This window comes from Sipha flava, unplaced genomic scaffold (genome assembly GCF_003268045.1).
Source record: "Sipha flava isolate LNK unplaced genomic scaffold, YSA_version1 35a_pilon_pilon, whole genome shotgun sequence".
In the NCBI taxonomy this organism is placed as follows: domain Eukaryota; kingdom Metazoa; phylum Arthropoda; class Insecta; order Hemiptera; family Aphididae; genus Sipha; species Sipha flava.
In genome coordinates, this window is record NW_020273058.1 from 608,112 (window position 1) to 632,627 (window position 24,516).

General features: G+C 31.3%; 1 protein-coding gene across 9 annotated transcripts in view; it reads right to left on the reverse strand.

Moving 5' to 3' along the window:
• The window catches only part of LOC112687740 (basement membrane-specific heparan sulfate proteoglycan core protein), a 166,588-nt gene that overhangs the window by 44,327 nt on the left and 97,745 nt on the right, over positions 1–24,516 (reverse strand). For 2 of the 9 annotated variants that reach the window (XM_025560636.1, XM_025560635.1), the window contains exon 1: positions 20,135–20,566. The exons of the other annotated variants lie outside the window; for them this stretch is intronic. In XM_025560636.1, the coding sequence (XP_025416421.1) occupies positions 20,135–20,219 (85 nt within the window). In that variant the 5' untranslated portion in view covers positions 20,220–20,566. Of the gene's footprint in view, positions 1–20,134; positions 20,567–24,516 lie in introns of those variants that run through there. 9 annotated transcript variants of the gene reach the window in all.

Sequence of the window (24,516 nt, forward strand, 5' to 3'; positions counted from 1 at the left end):
AGGCTCGAATCCAATAGCAATCATCGTATACGGTTACTGCAGCTTTCGCGTGTAATTGCATTTCAAAACCCGAACTTAGTTTTACGAATCCACGGAAAACGTAAAATACCTAAACATTTCTCCGTGCACATAATGTTATGCGTTTTAAATTATGCGTACGGTTTTCACTTTTGAAATAATAAACTAATGAGTACATCGCAAAATGCCGTATTTACTTTCTCGTTTAACAAGTTGTTTTATTTGCTACGTTCGATAAAAAAAATAAAAATAAAATGAATTTGATTTTTCGATGTATGCAATTATTTTTCAATTAGAAATTTCTGTTTTCCTGTCCGTTGTTTTTTTTATCACATGCAATTTTTTCCATTCTATCGCACTACGTACAATATTTTCCCTCGTTCCCCAAATATCAACTAAAAATATTAATTATTTACTGTAATTAAAACCACTGAGCAGCAATCTTTCGTGTAGTACGTACGCGAACAATCATGAATTCCGACGGAGATTCTAATAATTATTTAAGTTTGTAAAGCATATAATAATACATGCCGAGCAAAATAATTTGCCAGCATTATGGTTCTTCGAAAATCTATTATGGGAACAAAACAGCTACCGATAGGTACACGTCAGTTGTTTCTGAGAAAACGCGCGTATAAAATACATTAAACAAGCGGGATTGTATAACAATTTAATTACGAATCGAATTTCAGCCGTTATTGTACATCAGCTACATATATACTTGTGTACTCGTGCTACGTGATTTGCAGAACTTATACGGCGCGAGCCTTAATGGTTGGATTATGGCTGGTACAGCTGGCACCTACCGGTTACCATATTAATACAACCATCGTCCGGGACGTCAACAGTCAATAATATGTAAACGAGAAAAATTAGAGATTGAAATCGCGTATTACTGCAGTCGATGAAATAATATGGCGACGGTGTCACATTATAGCTTATGACCTACCCACCGTTTAAGGAGAATGATTTAAGTGTAAGAGACGAAACGACGTCCGATACTATATGTATACAGGTTCTTTCGACAATTTTACGCGACGGCCGATTCGTGTTCATGAATTATTTGAATTATAAAAAAATGTACAATGCACCGGTGAATCATCAGACCAACGCGCGAATCGTCTTTATCACTACTACACGAGAATAATATATACATTTGTAATGATTATTTTTCTTAACGGCAAAACTATGGAGTGTGATGATTGAGTCGGACGGGAAACCAATAAATCGATGAACAAACGGCTCGACACGCGTTTAATAATCGAATGACCCCGTACGCGAAGGACTATTATGTTGTGTTTGGGCGGGTTTTCAAGATTTCCAATACCCGCGTAAACGAAACGGTTCTCCTCGCCACGACGACGGCAATAAACATGTACACATATTCTTAACGACCGCTACTACGTATTATAATAATACATCGCCGGTCACGTCGATCGTGTCGATAACGATCATCGGAGTACAAAGGTAGCAAGCGTGTACGGAAAACGAGCGTTCGTGGGACGGGCCACCGAGCGATTTATTTCATAATTTTTTATTTTATTTTTTTCCCCATATGTGCACGATGAATTATTATATTTCGTTTGAACCGCGACAGCGGAATGCGGCGTTTGTCGTGTGTGCACCGCGTAGTAGTACATCGAACGAGTAGAAAATCGCTCGTGGCGCGCGCGCCAAGGATATAATAATTGTAATAGTAACGATAACGATAATAATAATAAAAATAGCGTATGGATCATGTATACTCCGACGTACGGATTGGAGGCGGCCGAGATCGGTGTCGTAGATCGTGTCCTATCGAATTTTCAACGACAGCGCCTGCGATTCGAACGCATTCCGCGGTCGCTGCTGTTGCGCGGAGCTCGAAACGCGCGCGCACATATCTCGAACCGTATCGGGATCCCGCCGACTGTATACGCGCGCTCGTTATGTATAAAAAAAAAAAAAAAAACCAACAACAATAATAATAATAGCATCGTACGCTCAAAGTGGGAAATAATAGCTATAGTAATAATAATAAAAAAAAAAAAAAAATAAAGAATTTTGACGGCATAAATTTTTCGCGCGCCGCACGCATTTATAATTTACGATCGCGACGGGAGAGGCGGCGGTTTCGATGGTTTCCCTCGCCGTCCCGTCTACCCACCGTTCTAAATCCGTCCGTGCGCCGAAGCACTCTGCGTTGCACGCCGTGTCGTCCGGCCGCCGGCGAAGTCGAACGGTTTGCGCGATCGCGCCCGCGTTCCCGTCATTATTTGCTTCGACGGGCGCGGCGGGTGAGACCCGTTTCGCCGATCGTGGCTGACCGTGCGTCGTACGCGTTTGTCGCGATTTTTATGCCGACCGATCGCACGTCGGGTCGCACACGTTTACGCGGCGCACCGCGTGCGCGCGATCGTCTGCCCGTTAGATTAGACTGTTGACGTGGGTGGGCCGATTGAATACGACGCGCGTAAACGTTCCAACCAGTGTCCGGACGACGTAAACGGAAGTTCTCAGTACGACGCGCGGTAAATCAACGGCCGGTAACCTCGTTCGGTAAACGGTGAACACACGCATTCCACACTTTTTTTATTCTTTTGTTTCCCAAGCCTCTCCCGGGGACGGGAACCTCTCGTCCGTCGAAAACACGCAATAATACCGCGACAAAGAGACAGATTTGTTCGTTACACGTCCGGAAGTTTTCCTACAGAGGGACGGTGGTACGCTGATCACGGTAACTCACGTGTAGCGCATAAAAACAATGGCCGGGATTCAAATGGAGTGATCACATGTGTGGGGCGGTGTATATTTACAGGGGGAAGGGGGAAGGAAGATACATAGGTCATGTATGGAGTTTTTTCCACAAGTATTTTTCGTTTATAATTTCACTTTTGTCTTGAATGTATAGGCAGGGTCGACGAGAACTTTTGAGGGCCTCGGAATTGATTGGTTCCAGACCACCTTTACTTGTTTGGCCAAGATTTACATACTACTTGTTCAATAAAACTATTGTATAAAAGGCTGAGACGACGGTAGCTCTCAGACGTATAGGCCCCGGTGCTCTAACCCTCCTGGCCCCACCCTCTCGCCAGCCCTGCGTATATGCAGAGGGGCTTGGTCCCTTAGAATGCATATAAGCCCCTTACCTCTCAATCTATTGATTGCGCTGCATAGTACGTTGTTAATGTATTTGTTAATGTATTATAGCAATATTAAAATACTGCTAAAATAATTGCTCCTCCCCCTTCATCAAAATCACGAGCATTATGCTTTTATGAAAATGTTTATAACCCTATGAAAGTGTACATCAAAAGTAAATGTTTTATCCTTGTTTTAATTCTTCTCGATCGAATTACCATACTATGATATCATTAGAAATATGTAAATGTGGTTATTAGATTAATTAGTGAGTAGATATTCCCCCGCCTAAGAGAAACGCTAAATGCGCGTGTGTGAGAAAATGTGCGGGTGCAATTCGTCGAATCGCCGGGCGGTGGGAAACTTTGAAGTTATCGTAGGCGGCGGTCGTGCGACGTCCGTCTGCGGTTCGTATCAGACACGATTATATATTATTATTATTTCTATCGGAAAAATCAGCCGTTATACACGTTGTGTAATCCGAACACGACGACGACGTCTAGTCCTACGACCCGCGATAACGCGTAATAAAAAACGTGTTCTAATGTATAGGTGTACCGCGTATTATAATAGTGTATGCATTGTAATGAAGTAATAAAATCCGAGGCCATTTCATCCTGCGCTTTCGATGTACAGGGTGATTTTATTTCCCTCGACACCCGTTAACAGGTGCGCAACGGGTCTTTGAACGATTCCTCCGGTGTCGCTTTTAAGTCGGTTAAAAATCATGAAATTTTTCCTTTTTTCCGGTAACAGTTGCAAGAATCTTACGATTTTCCATACCCGGGACATAAACCTTTAAATGTAATGGCGTTTTTAATTTCACGCTCCGAAGTAAAGAAAAAAAATCATCCTGTACAGATGATATCGTTATTATTATTATTATAGTTCGTACGTCGGTACGTATACATGCGCGCGTGCTCGCACGTGTTGTAGTCCGTATTGTTATTATTACGTATGCGGTACGTTGTCGTGTTCGACGACGTCGCGCGATCTTATCGCGTTTTTCGAAACTTTTCCACGACCCGCGCCCGCGATACGCGCCGTAATGGACGGGCAAACCGACCGGGTTGCCGCGGCGCTCGTATCGTGCGCATCATAACAGTTGAATTATTATAATACCGGCACCTCCCCTCCTGCCGCATACCACGTGTACTGGTGCGTCTGCTCGACGAGACAGTATCACAATGCCGCGAACGGGGTACCCGTACGTCTTTCACGGCGGCGTCATTCGGTGGCAGAGGTTGGGGAGGGACAACCCGTGCATTTGACACAGTCTTGGGTTCAGCTATTCCGAAGTCGGCACATCATCGACAAGTATAAATACATCTTTTACAGAACCATTGACGTGTTGTAAATAACGGAGTGCGAATCATTATATTTTTGGACCGGTCAGAATGCTGTTGCCCTACACTAGGAAAAACTGGATTCTTTCCTGCGTATTGTTTTCAACGCAACGCTGTTTTTGTGGAAAATTTCGGCGACGATGTTACCTCGTTACGTACAAGTTACACACGTGCACCGGGTAGCGCACCTCTGTCGCGTGCACACCAATTTTTTTTCTCGCCGGTCCACGAACGTTTTCCGTTACTGCGAGTGCGTCTACTTTGCAGACATCACGCGGACACGATAGTGAATAGGGCTCGGATTCGAATGCCATAAAAATATCAAACGGCGCTCTTACAAAAAATGCGTTTACAAACTCTAGAAAATGTCCCGGAAATATTAATTTAAACATAATTTTACCATAAAATAATTTGATTTTTTGTCAAAGAACAAAAATTGTGTGTTAATTAAGTAAATAAGTATTGAGATTCGGCAAATATGTTTTTTTTATTGCTCGATAAAAAATGCCCAAACTTTTTTTTTATAATTACAACGAGGAGTATTTGAAACACATTTGTAACTTGGAAAGCATCGTGTAAGACATTACAAAAAAAAAAAAAAAAAATGCAAATGCATTGAAATCTGAGTCCTAATAATAAATTACTTGTGCGCGCCTGTGTGTTAAACGCACAAACGCCATTATTGCATTATTGCGTAATACACCATACCGTGTAGGCATATAGTGTCATCGTACTTATCATATTATGTAAATCGCCTATCATTCGTGTACGGTTGACCACCGTATACGTTCAGTTTTAAATAGGACTGTACCGGTTTTCTAACCCTCTTCGTCCGTTTTGATATTCGAATAGATTCCAGTTGTGAATAGTTCACGAGAAATTTCGTGTATTGGCCAGTTGAATTATGTTACTACTAAACAGTGCCGAGCAGATGAAATAAAGAATTTTAAAATCGAAACGATCCGTCCAGAAAAGTATGCGAGTAATCGACCGCGAAGAAATGTGTGTGATATTTTGTACTTATAACGCCGTAAAAAAAATTAAATTCTTAAAAATCATTAAACGTCATCGATAAAATTAAAATTTAAAGAATTTGAAGTTAATGTAAAGTTTTACACTTAACGATTTAGCGATTCTTGCTTTTTTAATCATGTTCTGGTTATTTAATTTTTTGTCACTCGCTACGGAAAAATAATGTTAAAAAAAAAATTTTCAGAGAATAACGTTCTGTATTGTTTATCGGAAACATTATTTTTGCTTGAGAATTTAAAGCTATATTATTTTTAATAGTGTTTCTTGCGAAAACACTTTCTATTAAACCGTTGATAAGGGACTATAATATTTAGTATCGTGCAATAATCTCGAAAAATATTTTTTTGAAAAATCCAATTAAAAAATAAAAATTCAAACACTCGTTGTTCTCATTGCGTCAGTTTCCCAAGATTTGAGATATATTGTGTTTTACGGATATTTTATAATTTATACAAAAAAAAAAAAAAAAGTAATATCAATAAGAACTATTATTTTCCCCGTTATAAACGTTGTCCCAGATGAAAAACCGTGAACGATGGTCTTCGTGGTAAACATAATACTCCATTAACCGCAGTGTCTGAAAGGCTACCGGTAAAAATGTCGAATAATTGCATTAAGCCCTGGAGGTGACTGCCGACATCGATAATATTACATTTTTGCTGGGTGCCCTGCGTTTCCTTGTTCGCGCGCAAGCCCTTTATCGACGCAGTCATATAATTATACGCGTGTTTGGACGTGTCGCAGAACCAAGGGTGTGTGGTGGGTAAGAGGGAGTGTGTTGGATGAGGAACCTCCTGCGCGCCCGTTCTTTATGTACAACGTTTTGCGTATGGTATTATGCAGCGGAAACAGGAAATCGACGAAACCGTTATTTTTCTATAAGTCACGGGGATAACGATATTCTTTTCGCGTTTTTCCCTCGGGGCCCGTGGACGCCGTACCGGAATAATTATTCGGAAACCACTACGGCGGCGAAGCTCGAAAAATGATTAATGTGTCACAGCCATGTTTATCATTATACATTCGGTGGTCGCCAAAAAAGGCCAGGTTACATAACACATTTGTCCATTTATTTCATTTGAGTGTACCATGATATATATGCCAAAACCTCCATAATACATTACAATGGCGCGAACAGATTATGTGGGAACAGTGATTATTTTAATTATAAATATATTATCATGTACATAAAACCCAACCAAATTCAAAATGTACATTTTTATATTTTTAATTCATAAATTAAAAATGTATGTGTGTGAATTTTTTTAGCGAAGGATGGAGTGGCGATAAGTATAGAAGTATTAGTTTTATAAAAAATAATACAGATAAGCTTCAAATATATAGAGGGTATTTTTTAGCAAAGCTTTAATATCGTAAAATGAACGAAAAATAATTAAAATTAATATATTTTTTTAACGTCTCAAGTTTTTATTGAAATAATAACTTAAATTAAAATCAACAACTCCAACACATTTCAAAACTTTATAAAAAACTGTTGGTAGATAACGATTAATTTTATTTTATTTCTACTTGGAAATTTTTTAGGTATATCCTAAAATTTCTTTTTGATAAAAAAAAATTAATATTTATTTAATAATTATTGTATAAAACATTTAAAAATATATCTTATAATCGAATAAAAAAAGGGAATATTTTTATCGAATAATTAACCGGAAATGACACCTACAGTTTGTTACTTGAAATTTTTGTTTGAATGAGAAACATAATTATTCATTGATTATGTTTATATGATATTTGTGAATTTGTTGATTTAGAAACAACTAAAATTGTTGACAATATTATCATATGACGTATTATTCAGTATTTATAATATTTTAAACATTAAAAATGGTAAGTTTGAACTAAAAAGAATTTTACTAATTTACAGCAGAACTTATTGATATATTTTAATTTATAAGTTCTTTTGAAATAATCTATCAATTATATAATTTATATTTATAACGAAATTGCGTAGCATTATTATTTATTATAAAAAGAAAAATTAAGTAGGAACATTTTTCAGTTTAAACATAAAGAGTGAAATTAGTGAAAATAATATTGTAATTTGTTTAATGGCTTTAGAGATTGTTTTAAACGTTTCTAAAATAACAATATATGTATATAATAAATAATAACTATAACATAGCTTAATGAATTCATGGGACTTGATAAAAAAATGATTCGAGGAAAACAGTTGGTGTATTTTTCCTTTAGTGGTAAACTAGTGAATGCGAAAATAAAAATAAAGGCATTGTCATAAAAATTCATAAAAATCTACACAAGTTTAATAGACACTTCCTTCGGATAGTAGGAGTAACCCGTTGCGCGTTTCTCGCCATTAATTCTATTATTGCGCCAGCAGATAGTGTGCGATTTTTAATACTAAGAACCTTTTAAAAGAAAAAAAAAATGATAATAAAATCGTTGTTCCGTTTACAGACAGCTTATGCGTTTAAAATGTATCCGTTTTAGCAATGATCTCACGCCTTCTTTGAAATGATTACGGTATACATATATCGTGCTGATAATGTCCATTATCACATTGAAATCAGAAGACGAGAAAGAAGCATTACTGAAAAATGAACAGAGTAAATGAAAATCAAGACACTTATACAGATACTCATATAATATTTATACATTAACTCCATGGGGTATCAAGTTTTTAAGCAAAAAAAATTATATAAATATAAACTTCAATTTAAATATTATTAAAAGACTATATAACCAAATATGAGAATACGAATAATTTTAATATTTAAATAAGGTACACGTATTGGAACTGGATACACGTACTATACTTTACTAAATCAAATATTAACAATAATTTTATTTTCAGTTGATCAAATATATTTTAATATTATCACACTGAGCGCGGACGCTTCGTAAACTAATAATAGGTTTTGATAAATATGTATTGTTGCTACATTAAAAGAGAATCCTCCACAGCATAAACACGGATATTTAAATTAGAATTTTTAGAATAAACACACACTCGATGTCGGTGTTTTTAATTAAAACTCTTTGGTAAAGAACCAAGGATGAGAAAGACCAACACTGATGTTGTACAATTTAAATGATGTATTAATTGTGCTATTTCTGAACGGCAAAATTACAGTGAAAATGATAATAATAATAATACTCTGCACGTCTGTATACCTAAAGTACGACGGAATTTCGGAAAATACTCGTGTATATGTATGCGTGTATTTTTAATGTCAACATTAATTAGCAACAGGAAGTACGATAGTAGACTCTAAAACACGAACAGTAAATAGGCAGCCGGATCGCATGATGGTAGATCGATTAACAATTCGAAAAGATGAGAGTAGAGCGAGGAGTCGAATGATATATGAGAGCGGTTGCGAACGCATCAAACAATATACAATATAGTGTGTCCATTATTTATGTGCGTGGAAACAGGACATACGGGAAACTAATAACTTGGTAACCGTCAATTTTCGATCATAAAATCCTGTAGATAGTACGGGCGTACATTGTGCGGAACACAATAATGAATAATTGTTTTTTCGATCGAATTAATTGAATAAAAATATTTTATCGAACGCGACCTAATCCGCGTGGAATGTAAGCGACAAGGCACATATATCCAATTCGTGTTTAACCGGTGCAGTATTAGCATTGGCGCATATTATTTCGTGAGTTCTTATCAGAGTAGGGCGACTGTCGAATTGAAACCAGATTAAACGGTAGCAATGTGTTACACGTACTTGACGGATCACTCATTATTTGCACACATTCGTGCGACTTGATACAGCGCAAGATATTAATCCGTTATCTATTTGTCATTGATGTTTTACAATGCGAATTTGACCTCACGTGCTCTAATTGCCTATTGTAAATTGATTTAGAACTCGACGAATTCGCTGTTATTTAGATCGTTTCGTAATTACAACGTATAGGACGGATATTACTCGTAGTTTAAATTAAATAAATCGTGTACTAGGAATATCAAGGAAAAAAAACTGTCTCCGTTTTTAACATGGATATTCGAAACGACCCATTATAACTTATCCTATTTGAGGTGATGTCTAACCACCTTAGTAAAAAAAAAAAAAAAAAAAAAAAAAAATAAAAAACTTTTCAAACACTCGTTTACGAGCATAGATAGTTGCGGGAATCATATTTCACCCAACATTTTTTCGTACTATAAATTCAAACAATGACCTTTATTCTCCCCCGGTGGAAATAGTCATTCGATATGAAATACGGTTGTTTAATGTGTGGTATAAACATACTCATAAAAGTGATTTTACATAATGAACTCTATACAATGGTGTGTTTACGTAAACATATGTGGATTTTTAGCGTTGGGTTTCCATAGTAAAATTTAAGCAAAATTATTACAATACATTGTAGCAGAGTTAACGATTATTTTAATCGACATGCGGTGTGTCTAAAATAATTCTTAAGTTTCGAATTAAGATAATAATGTGTAATGAATGCTTGTAAAAAAATAAAAATAAAACGTCAAACACTTAGTCTTGGATACTTTAACGGTGATAGTGAACTATTACTTCCAAAAAAAATATTTAGGAGCCAATTTTTTATACAACATTTATGAGTCATCAAAAATAACATGATGACGTAATGTAATTTCAGGAAAGCCAAATTTATTCATGACCAAAAAAAAAAAAACACACAAAAATTATATGGGCTCGTAAACGCATCAATTAATACCAAACACATATGATATTCGTAACGTTTCTATACTTCACAAGGAGCACATAATATATAAGCTTTGGTTATAATTTAACATAAATAAATATATGTAATTATACACACGAGTGGCAGCAGGCACATAACGAATCGAAGGCTATTTCACAGCGGTTTCAGGGTATTATAAAAATGCGCGAACTTGAGTGGTTAGTGTCTTATGAAATATTAATGAAACAGTTCAAATCTAATAACGTAGTAATAACGTGTGTATAAGACTTTTTTTTTTTTTTTTTAATATAATTTTTAGCCTTAGGGAATTTTATAATATTTCAATGAAATATATATTAAATATTATGCAGCACAGATAGAAGAACTGTTTTACGAATACTTAGATTTTACATACATTTATATCATATAAGTATATCCGGACATTATAGAATTATAGAATTTAATTGTTCGAGAAATGTGGTATAAGAAAAAAAAATGAAACGTATTTCTTATCGAATAAAAAATTGTTGATGATTCAACTATGGATGAGAATTTGTTTCATTGTATAAAACGTTTTTGATTAAACATGATTTTTAATTTTAATCTTAGCCATTCATAATTTCTATAAATATTGATAAATAGTAATAATGATCATTGAAAGAAAAAAAATCGTATAAATATACACTTTCGGATAGTAGTACAACTGGTTTAGAAATAATCTAAATGTTTGAAGGCATTTTATAAACGCAATGTATACATTGAAATTATTTAAAATTGTAATGTATAGAATATTCTGTTTAGTATAATTAATATATTTTAATCATTTTTAAAATAAAAATTCATAACTGCTAATTATAATAAAAATATTTTATGTATTTATACATGTATGAGACACTAATATTAATATTTATTCATTTTGCTACGTATTTTTGCATTAATCAATATTTACATAGGATGACTAATGTTTGATGCTTAACTTTTAAATAAAATGTTTTTATTTCAAACACTTAAACAGTAAATTTAGAGTGATTTAATTTACCCTATGAATATAATATTATAATTAAAAACACACGTAATCTTAACACTTGAGATTTACTTTTGTTTTATAATTCATGACCTGCGTTAATTAAATTATGCAGGAATTATTTTTAAATAAATATAAATCGTGTTAATTGAAGCAATACATTTGCAAACAAATATACAACGCAAAAACAGATAAACATTATAAAAATACGTGATAAAATTATTTTAAATCCATTTTCGAAATGTAGCATTAAAGAATTTAATTTGTAAGCAAACATATTTTTCAACTTTCCCTGTTCAGTACTAATGAAAAATATGTGTATAAAAAAGTGGCGGGAAATATTATTAAATAAAAACCCTTCATTACTCATGGAAAATTTAGTTTTTAAATTTGCTACAAGTATTCAAACATTAAAACGTTTTAATGATAAGTTGTATAATGCGATAATGTTATCCTAATATAGAGAAGTATTATTAATGATTTTTGCAACAATATCAGTATAAAAAAATCAAGGCTAAATACGTAAGATTTACAATGGTATATCAATCGTCTTAAAAATAAAATGTGAAAAATTAAAATATGAGAAGTTTAGAAAAATAGATAGTAAAATGTATAAAATTTTTAAGAACAGAAAAAAAATGAAATTCAGCAATTGGCTGGGTCATATTGATTATTATTATAATGAAATAAATTATTTCCAATCCAATAGTATTAGATATTTATAATACATAAAATATTAATCATATTTAAATACTTACTGAGAAATGTTTACAAAAACTTTTATGCGTCTATTGGTATATTTCGTTTAAAATCGTTTCAACAAGTTAAAAATCTGTACGGTCAGCGGTTTTCATATTGGCCATTTGTCTCGTTTCCCTTGCAACTTAGGCGTATGCATAGAGGAACGTGTAATAATTTTTAATTGGAACGCGACAATAATAGCTTTTGTAAAACGAGCTCGCTGATATATATACATATATATATATATATATATATAATTTCAAAATAACTGATTCGCTGACCATTTCATCCTTTTTCAGTTTTCGGTAATTTTCTAGAAAGCTGTAAAGAATTTTTTGATCATAACATTTTCTAAATACCACTTGTGTTAAATTTCCAATCGATTGGATACCGTACACGATACTTTTAAAACACTATCATCGCATCAAAACGAATAGGTAGCCGTAAAATAGGACGTCAAATGATTTATTACGTCTAGGTTCCCTAATTTTTTATTCCTGGATTCTTGCCTGCATACACCCATAATAATGCATACACATATAAATTATGCCCTCACAAAATATTTAAAATACACTAATTACTGTTTTAAATAATAGTTACCCATAAGTTATCGTAAAAAGCTATATGAGCTTAATCAAATAAGGTGAAAGGAGTAAGAGGACACACAGATAAAAAAAAAAAAAAAAATGAAAAATTGTACTACCCACTAAGAAGGAGCTACTTATAAGTATAGAAAAGAAAGTATTACAAACATAATTAACGCCCACAGAGATGATGTCTTATGGTTGTAAAAATCACCTCGCACATTGATATAATTAGTATTATTATAACAAATAAATTATTTTCATAATTTTATAAGAAGTCATATTTTTTTATTTGCATTTAGAATGTTGGTCACTATTTTACTGATTTGTGTATATATAGTATTCAATAAAAACAATCTTTATTGATGAGCTATTTATTATCAAAGTATTAAAAGTATTAATTTAATTTGAAAATATAAAAATGTAATTAACCTACAAAAATTAATAACATTTATGTGGTGCATTAGGTTATGTATTATTAAGACTATTTTGCATTCACAATTTTCTTTTCTATCGGTTCGAATTTGTAACATTTTAATGAAAACTATTCTTTGAAATAATAACAGTTCAATATTTTTAATTTTAATTTTTGTTATTTTCTCTATATTTTTTTTTGTTTTCAATCTTTAAGCAATACATAACTATGAAATATTAAATTATTTATAATCGATTTTGTCTAATTTCACCGGAAAATATTACACTTTCTATGCGTAAGGAACTATTTCATTATTTCGTGTCTTTTTTAAATAAACAATTAAATAGTTATCATTTATGGTATTTGTTCAAGTAGTACACATTTTAAAATGTTGATAATGTAAGTAATATTACATTTTAAATGATTATTGAGGCCTGGAAAGTCTCCTCGTGTATTGAACCCGTTATTAAAATATAAGCGTCGATACAAAGAATATTATTGAACCAATTCCAATTCACTATATTATATAAGTAAGCGTCGATTTCGTCATCGCCTTTCAATCACTGTTGAGATCAAATAATTTAAAAGCTTTTTGTCTTTAAAACTATATTTTCTTTCAAATAACATAATAAAACTTTACGAATTGAGAAAGATGTAGGAAAACTTTAATAATATTATATTTATATACATACATGTTTTAAAATATAAGTTTTGTGATTTAATATTAAATTTGTGTGAATGATTGGCGTCGTTTTAGCTCTAGAGTATTTTATACTTAGCTTTAAATAATATATGTTATTTGATTATTTGTCATTTTATAGAAATAAAAATGTGGTTTTAGAGGTTATATAGTTAGGAGAGTGAATAAAGAAGAGAAGGTCATTGTACATCAGAGGATGTTTGCGTCTCCTATATCCTTTGAGCACATGCCGCGAAATTCTATCGGAGGATAAGAGGAATTGTCTTTATACATATTTTTCTTATAAAATTCTAATCTAAATATGTTTTTATAGTGTCTCCTATCAAGTTTTTAGCTTTAAAATAATTAAAATCTCTGTTAAGATGATAACATTAATTATCATTGCGTAATATGGTGCATAATTTTTTTAATATTATTATTATGTCAACGTATAAACCAAATAATATTTCATTTTAATTTAAACAAATTTATTGTGCTGTTTCCAAATATAAAAAATTAATACGTGTCATATGTTTCTTTTGAACAAATAAAATACCAATACAAATGACATAACTCTCAAATTAAATAACAGGAAATGATGAATTTTATTGATACTCAGCTGAAGTGCTTCATATCTTTTCTCAGTTTGGTTAATAAATCAATAAGATAAATATATTTTTATTTCAAAACAAATCGTAAACAAGGTAAGAAACATTGGAAAACTGATAGATATACGATTTTCAAGAAAAGTAATTAATTCGCCAAAGCATTGCATGTATAGTTGAGCTACCAAGAAATATTTCATAATTTTTATTAATACCTCATACATTTTTCATGAATATTTTTTTTACACATATGACACACGGGTCATTTCAATGTTTATCACAATTTTTTCCGTCGGTATTAATATTTTATTCCTCATTATCACATGAAAGACCAAACGGGTGTTCGTTTTTACCAAACGGTACAGTGATTTATAGATTGTATTTATTTTGTAAGTTTTCTTTGATAAAACTAGGATTGAGAATTATAAGTAAAATAAAAACACCTAGTCATTTACCTAGTAACCTATTGCAATTTAAATTTATAAATGTCAAATTTATATTATAATTACTTCGATTATTAAGAGCATTGATAAAATAAGATTAATTGTGAATTTAACATTAATAAAACTATGACTCAACACTTGGAAACCAATTGAAGTATTCAGACGATATACTTACATATTTAACTGAAGGTTTCAAAGTGGAAATTAATAATTTCTAAGATAATTACTATTTAGATTAGATCAGTTATTATTTTTAATTTTTAGATTATAGCCCTAAATTCTTTGTATACTTATAAAACTAATAGATACAATGAAAATTATTTGTTGAATTTTTAATGTTTTAATCGAATTATAAAAACTGATAAACGCTTTTAAAACATTATATATTAAGGTCTAAATTTACTTGAAATTCTTTAACAAAATTGTAAAATTTGACGAGAGATACAAGTAAAACACCAATAATGGGTTTAATAAGTTTTAGAAATAAGACCGTATGGACCCAGATTTCATAGAATGTATTCAGAAGTTATGTTTGAAAAACTTCTACACAAGTAATATTACCGCATATTACCGCATACAGCGTAAGTGTACGTGAGTGGAAAATTAATATAATATCATAATTTTTTTTTTTTAACACACAGATTTATGTTAGTGTATACTTATCGGTATAATGATTATTGATTTATATTGTTGGTCGACTATTATACAGCCAATAATTACATGGTAATACAGTGATACACAGTAGGTGTATATTTTTATTTTGTTTTACTAAATATAAGGTTCACACAGTTACATGCATAAATTAACATAATATATATATATATATATATATATTTAATGATTTAATGGAAAGTGTATTTATCGCGATTTGAAACTTTTATTTTACATTACATAAAAATCAAAAAATTCTATTTATGTGGTATAAACTGTAAATAATCGATAAAAATATACATGTCTATATATATATATATGTGTATATAGTCTCAGGTACTTATAATTTAAAATATTTCCATATTAATGTATCTCCGAAATATGTAGTTAATTTAATATTTTTAATGTCAGTCGTTAAAATTTTAAACATTACCATCATGTTCAACTACTGAGTGATAGAATGTGATTCGCAAACTATAAGTGCTTGTGTAAAGTATAGTGAAAAATTTAAAATTATTCCGACGATACTTTGAAGTGTAATATTGCAAGTTATGTTTACCGGGATTTCGCATTTTAAAAGTGTAAACAAATTCGACCCGCGAAAATATGGTGCAAAATTAAAAGAACTTGACATTTGATTAACATAAAGAATAGAGTATGCGTTCAATTATAAAATATTAGTTTATTCCCGGAATAGAGTTTCGTAAATATAAACTAGTATGAATTTATAAATATGTTAATATATAATATAGTTATATTCAGGAGTATAATTATTTAATTGTAAAATTATATGTTACCGTAATCTATCAAAAATCCAGTCTCCAATTGATTTGATATTATTTATTAATTTTAAAATGTATTATGAAGATTGGTTTAAGATGCTATAAACTGAATACGATATTTACTTGTGAGCGATGCCATTAAAATTTAAAATTAATTATCAAAAATAAATGACAAAATATTCAATGTGTTCAACGTTCATAAATAAATCACAATGCACCGTAAAACATTTACGCTGATCAAAGATCAACATCAGCGTTCAAATTTTAATTTTTAACTTCTACATTTTTATTTTTGACATAATTACCGTAAAGTTACATTGATGCCACCCAAGTTGATACTGTATTCTATTATAATTATCGTTTTTATTTAAGAAAAAAAATATATATATATATATTATAAGAATAACAATATGTATCATTATTTTAATAGAATATGCTCGGTATGAATATAATTATTATTAAAAAATATTAATTTATTTTATGTCATTAAAACAAAATAATTTGATAAATTAACCATTTAATTTGCATAGAGAATTGTCGTCGGATTATACGTGATCATTGTGACTAGTGAGCAGAAATTTCCAAACGTTTACTATCATCAAAATAGGTCACTAAAAGTATTTTTCGTGCCAATTTTGATCTATATACGCTACCTATCAATAACCCGGTGTATTCATTCGTTAATTGCTACCTACCGTATCCATGTACATTACGCACAGAATCCCATTAGAATTTTAATAGGTATTCTATCCAAAATACCGTGAACATTGTATAAAATATAAACCGCACCGTGTACATCGGTTTAAAAAGCTTGCCGTCCTCCGTTCTCTGCCTATTTAGATTATCGTGTTTTGACCAAGAAAGTTTAATAATACATAAACTAGATAGTTTTTATTTTTTCGCATGTATACATCATGATTAACTGTCAAAGATAAAATATTAAGCACTCAATCTTATACGAGAAACAGCCAAGTACATAATACGTTTTGTAGATATTCGAAATAGTTAAAGCAGTGTTAGTCACGATCGAAGAATGTCTGTGTCTCCGCGACATTATTTAAATACATGCAAACAAGTTGGTGCATGAGTATGTATCTATGCATGTATGTGTATGTGTGTGTATGTGTGTAACACTTAGTGACTTCATTACTTTACTTTCGATTCAGTGAATGATAAGATATCGCATATTAACATAATATTGAGTTATATTGTTCATTTATTTATTTTTCATTCATATTTTATCCATTTGTAAGTTTATCTCGAAGATCTTAGTACAGTAAATCGTCAAGAACAATAGATAGATAACCGGAAACGCTGCCATGCCAAACTAATATTGATCATACGATAATAATATAGAACATACAAATAGGTAATATTACTGTATCTAGTGATTGGATTGCACACACATATTATATAAATGGTAAAACATTGGTTGCAATTTATTGTTCGAATACACCAAGAAGGTATGCAATCAGTATGTTTAGGCAAGACAATAAAGAAAAAAGGGGGCGTGTATGTGAGAATGAGGTTAAGGGTGGAGGGTAAACAAACGAGAAGACAAAATGAACGAAGAGGAATCTGAAGTGGATATGATGTGCACTTGAAAAATGCGTAAAATGGTTTTTGAAAATGGCAACAAAGATGTAGAATATTTGAAGTGGTCTATCAATTCATGTACAACAAGCACATTATGAAGTTTGGGTAAGTGTAATAACTGTCAAGTAAAACGTGTGATTAGAAATGTATTGGCTCTTATAATTTTTTTATTTTTGTTATAATTTATTTCCATCTTATAGTTGAAATAATTTAAGTTGTCGAAAAGTCAGCGACAGAAAATATCATCGCGCAAAAGTTTCCAATCAGTTTAAATTTTGTATGCAGTGTATCATGTAGGTTCGTACGTTTGGTGGAATGTGTAACTCGATGACAAGCACTAAAAGGCTCCTTTACATATTTTATGGAAATAATTCTAAACAGAACTCAAGGTAAAAACCGATACACACACTGAGATCTCAGATTCATTATAGTTCTTTTGTCCATGTTGTACGTGAAAAAAAATTAAACGGAGATGAAAAATTCAACATTTAGTTTTTGTAAAAAAAAAAAATCCTCATTTATAGTAAACGTGTTGAAACCTCTGAAAAAATTTATATTTTATTTGCATGAATATTATTATTATTATTATTATTATTAATATTATTACTTGGTAACGCGATGGTATGTCTGGTTTATTTTTAATCGTAGAAGCAAAAGTGACTGTTGCTTTACTGTTTTACTTATTTCTATACGATGTGAGTGACGCCTGCCGCGAACAACGATTTACATCATTGGCATTTATTGCGAGCTATTAATGAAATTATTGGTAATGAATAATATTTATGAATTTGCCGTTCGAAAATCTGTAGAAACATTTTAGTTATTTGAATTATTACGGATTTACAAGCCGCCAAATTATATTTTTAATCTTGGCTGCAAGGCGTATGTAGGCTGAAGGCCAATTTTAACATAACTCATATATTCCAAGAGAATACAATATTTTTATGTTTACCTAAATCAAATCTTACGAGAAAGATATTGATAAAATTACTATCAGTATTAACAATCAATAATAGTATAAATAATGATAATAGTAATAATATAAATAATAATAGTAGTAATAATAATAATAGTAATAATAATAATAATAATAATAATAGTAATAATAATAATAATAATAATAATAATAACAACAATGCACAGGATACATTTTAACTACGATGATGATTTCGATGTGTCAATTAATCGAATTGTTTAAAAGAAAACTTGCTAGTGGCTAAGGAAAACGTTAAGATGGCGTGAGGAGGCGCCGGAGGTTGAGTTGAATTCGATTTGGACTCGAGAAAATAATGAAGGAAAAAAGACAATATTCCACACCATATAGAAAATTTCATTTTATTGGCCATCCAATGGTGCTTCGGGGTACATCATACAAAAGTTATTAGATTTTCGTGTATACACATATACGTACAAATATATATATATATATATATATATATACAGAGTGATGTACAAGTAACACAATTATAACTTAGGCCACCCATATTGTTGTTATGCTCACTAGGTAAATTCAATATAATTAAAATTGATTAATATATTTAACGGCGTTTCTGTCGCAATGGTTCATCGTACATTTAATACATTTAAATATATGTAGGACGATACTAAATGTAATTAATTTCTAATTAATGTAGCCGATACAATCGATGGTTCTCTATAAACGAAAATAGCTGGCTAATTTTTTAAAATCGTAAATGTATCGTATGATATTATAATACATTTACAAAAAAAATTACACTGCACCGAACGACTAAAAATATCTCCAATGTACATCTATAATGCACAACTATAGAACAATTTTTATACAGAGTTTGGCTAGTCGTTCACTTGTTGATAAGTATAGCACTCGCAATAAATCTCCACAATAATCATCTACACCGACGCTGACTGTTTTGCCAACAGATAAAAATACGAAAACAAAATGTGTCTAGAGCAGCGTACGTTACACGAAATAAAATTAATATCATTTCGTAATAGCTTAATTAAAAATGTATCCCGTTGACCGAATTTAAATCAATCGACAACAAGTGAAATTAAATATAATTTCGGGGAGAAACGTTTTCGAAACCATTTGGGGACGCGCACAACGTGGTATTGGGAGCGTGAAAAAAATGTGTGTTTACGAGATGTTAATCAGCCGGTCCCCGTCGCGCGAGTGCGGCCATAGAGAATATTTATACGCATAACTTCACAAGTACATTCGCATTTGACGATCGTAGTTCACTTAACGTTGGTACGGTTGAGATCGGTAACCGTTCGTGAAAAATGTATGTGTTCGGTGTAAAAGTGATTGTCGCAATACGCAATGATGTGTATCGTTCGGAAAAGAACGATCGCGCCCTAAAGGTCTTATGCGTAAAAAATTAATAATAATGACAATGCACTCAAAGTGTGTGCTACAGATTAGAACCATAAATCTCGTCCGCGTCTTACCTGATGTCTGCCGGGCCGTATCTAAGTGCACGGCAAGCCACAGGGCTAGGGTAATAATCGATAGAAATCCGGTTTTGTGAAACATCGTCGTTACAATGATGATATTGAATCGTAAAGATTTGTGTGTTTTATTTTTTATTTTATCCTTAACGAATATAACGTGTTATACGGATCGCGTAAATCGGAAGAAAAGAAAAAAAAAAAAAAACCAAATTAAAATTAATATTCTCAAAACTACATGTCGACCGGTTTTTATCAATTTTTTATTTCCCGTTCGTGTTCGTTCAGAAAAAAAAATCGGCTTCAGCTAGAACGGTGTTATTACGACAATGATAATACGATGACACGGACGCACGTGCTGGACCACTATTTGTGCAGCGGGAGCGCGTGGACTCGTGTCGGCGGGTACGAGCGCGTATGATCCGCTGCGCTGTGCACGTAACGGTCGTGTTTTTCCCTCGCGCGCCGAACGCCGGGTCGTCGGTTCCGATCGGCCGCGGTCGCCGCAGTTGCGGTACCATGCGATCGCACGAGCGCTTACACCGGCACCGGTTTGGTGGTATCCCGGCGCGGCGGCAACAGTGGTCCCTTTTTTTTTCGCACGGCGAGGGATTCGGAAACGCGCGCAAATCCTTTCTCGAATGCAATTCGATCAGGTCTATCACCCTAGGGGATTAGTCTGTTCGAGCCCCTGTTCCCTCAACATTTTTTATGAATTTAGAAAAAAAAAGTATTGCTTAATTCTTTTTATGCGATTTAAGTTTAATATCGTAAACGTTTGCCAGGGTTTTTCATATAGTCCATTGTCGATCTAACACATTACTGCTAAATCGATTATTATCAAAATTATTATCTTCCGGAATAAATACATTTAAAATACGTGGTTAGACCCCCAAATCTCCCCTCCGATCATCCTACCAAAACGTCTAGGCACGTTGTTGCCTCAGTTGAAAGGAGTCGCAACGTGTTGTACAATCGTTGACCGACCAATACAAAGTACTGTTTTATTAATTAATTGTGGACGTACTACAATACATACGAGTTCACTATATTTTTTTATTTAATATTTATTATAAATTATTAAATTTGAATTATCGAAGAAAAAAAAGATATTAGGTTTTGAGCGAAGGAGCCTTACCAAAATCAATAGCCCTTCTTATCTACCATGACCATAGTTCGAATCGGATTTCAATCGTATGCATAATTGCCGATTTTTATTTTGAATAATTTTATATATATGTTTCTCATATAGACCTACTATCATGTTCTGACAATCCTACGGTTCGGTTACCATTGAAATGATCGATTTTTGTTTACCAAAATGCGCGTAACGTTTTCATAATAATAATAATAATAATAATAATAATAATAATAATAATAATAACAATAATAATAGTAATTATTATTGTTGTTCATTATCGATGAAAAAATTCAAGTGCGTAAAGTATGTAAACATTTTACTTCGATGATGGACCGGATCCAAAATATAACGATGTATGAAAATATACGTAAACTGATAGAATTTCTAAATTTGTTATGCGCGTACATACCATGCAGTGGAATGGAATTGGCAGTATTTTAAAAAAAATGGTTTTCGTTTAAAAGTATCGTATATTACAAATAGGATTTAATTATTTCATAAAATCGCAAAATTATTTCATTCCATTCGAATTATGCAGATTTCAATGGTTAAAATTTTATCCCACTTTTTTATTTCATAAATTTCTGTGACACTTTTAAAATTTAATACAACTTAAGCAACTAAATAAATGCAAGAGATTAAATATATTATGAACTCGACATTGTAACGAAACCAGTCAATCGATACTATGGACGTTGTTTATAAATGTAGTTATTATGTAAATGTAGGTAGGAAAACCAGTGCTAAGATGAAAATAGGAAATTAGATGACCGTTGAAGCATAATAATAATAATAGCATAATAGGACGAAACAGAAATTAATTCGTACACGTAGAGTGTAAAGGACACTCGAAGAGAATAATTATGACTAAGGTCACTGTAGTTGGTGATCTACTTTGGATGTGAAATGCGTAAAATAATTAAGAATTGAGGGCAACTCCAAAGGAATGGTAGAGATGAAAATGAAGCGCTCATATCTTGTTCCTTATGAGCTTAAAATAAACGAATAAAAATCTCATTTAATTTATAATATTGTTCTTAAATTGGTTTTATACAATTGAATAATATCTTTAAATTTTGTTCCTCGGATTATATTTATATGTATATCATGTTATCCAGTTAGCATTACATTTGTATGTATATGTGTACAATATCGGGTAACTAATAAGATACAATATTATTTTCCTTCTCCCTCTCTCGTGTTCTCTCAATTGTCATTGGCATAAAAAAATAAAAAAATTAAATGATTGTTTTACCATGTTATTATCAATAGGTATCCATACCAATGTGTAAAGAATTTTAAAATTGAATTAAATCTAAACCATTTAAAATTATGATAATTTTCTGTACACTTCTATTCACGATTCAACAATATTAAACACTATGCGTGCGATTTGGATGAATTTGTAATATTATCGCATTAGTAAAATATTTTAACAAATAGCCACACCTAGTATTATATCGTATTCAGTGACAAACGACGTTACCACTGCGGTAATGTACAGTATAAGATGTATTGTAAATGTCACGGTTTGTTTATTGTTTTAAGCCGTTTGCGAATTGGTTTCCTATGAGAATGTTTCTATTGGTAAATGATTATGATGTCATCAAAATTACCTCAGTGCTCGGTATAACAAAAGTATTTATGGGAACATATTATAATATATTTTTGTTACGTGGGTATGTTTTATAATGATTATTCGTGATGGCAATGGTTATAGTTGTTAATAATAATGAATTATATTTATGAATAAGTATATACTATAGGTATTAGAAATAAATTTATAAGATAATGATACTATAGAGTATGTACGAGACAAATGAGTCGAGAATATAGAAAATTATTGTTATATGTTGTGCAGCGAAGTTACATTTGTAGTATATTGATATGTATGCTTATAATATCCATCGGAATGTAAATTCAAGTACAACGAAGTATTTTTATTTAGCCGTACGATTTAGTTGAATCATTCCCTTATGATCAGAAACGATTTCAATATTAATATTGTTTTAAAACATACACAAAACTAAATGGTGGATTCTTTATGTATGTACACTTCTTACTGAGAAATAACAAATGCAAAACTCAACCGAATTAGTATTTATAATTTATAAATAATAAGAATTTTATATTTTTACATAGAAACGTTAAAATAGTAGTTGAAAATGTAAGTATATATTTAAAAAACCAAAGAAAATACTAAAACTACATTGAAAAATGCAAATATTTGAGATTCTAATACTTAACAAGACACCTGTACCTATTATATTTGTATCATGGACGTTTTTTTTTTCAATTATTCCGTTGTTCTGGAATAACAAATATGTATACACATTTACACATATACATAATGAACATTCGATAAGAACATGATTTATTGATCGATGATGTGCATTTTGATTGGTTAAAATATATGTATATATATTTATATTATTATTTTATTAATCAAGATATCTATTTATAATGGGGTTTGTTTCATTGTCGAAATAATATTAAGTCTTACATATATTTAGTCATACAAAAAATGATTTAAATTTTAACTTATGCTAACGACTTAAGTAAGGTTAGATGCGTTTATTTATGATTTTAAATGTAATTCATTCTAATTGAATAAACATATGGGTTTTTTAAATATTAAAAGGTTTTTAATTTATTTTAGTTTAAAAATGTTTAATATTAAATCCTTAAAACATAAATGAAGCGTTTTTTTTGGTATTTAAAATGTTGATTAATTTTCTATACGACATGAAATTCTGTAATGCTTTAAATAAAAAATTAATAAATAATTACTAGTAAAATTAAGCGTTTTTAGAGTGTAAAAAATAATTTTTATAATTGTAATTTTTAAAGTCTTGATAATTCGGTAATTCGTATATTTTTGATAATCATTTACAAGCAGTTAATGTGCGTAATATATTATTCTCTAAGCCTCGTCAATAAATCAAGTGAATTAGTTTATTAGTATAAACTAACAGTTTGAGTAAAATAAATTATTAAAATTAAAATCATTTAGATACACCGAATTAAACGAAACCATTCAACAACATGTATGTTTTAATTTTATCGAATTTAAGTCAGCGGAACGAGAGATAATCTTTCGATATATTTAAGTTGAAAATATTATACTTTGTTAAATAATACCTAGGACATAATATTATCTGTGGTATATTGTGTAAAATACCGATCATATTTCATTTCTAAGATTAGGGTTAATCACGTACAAGATGTACGGCCGTCGTTA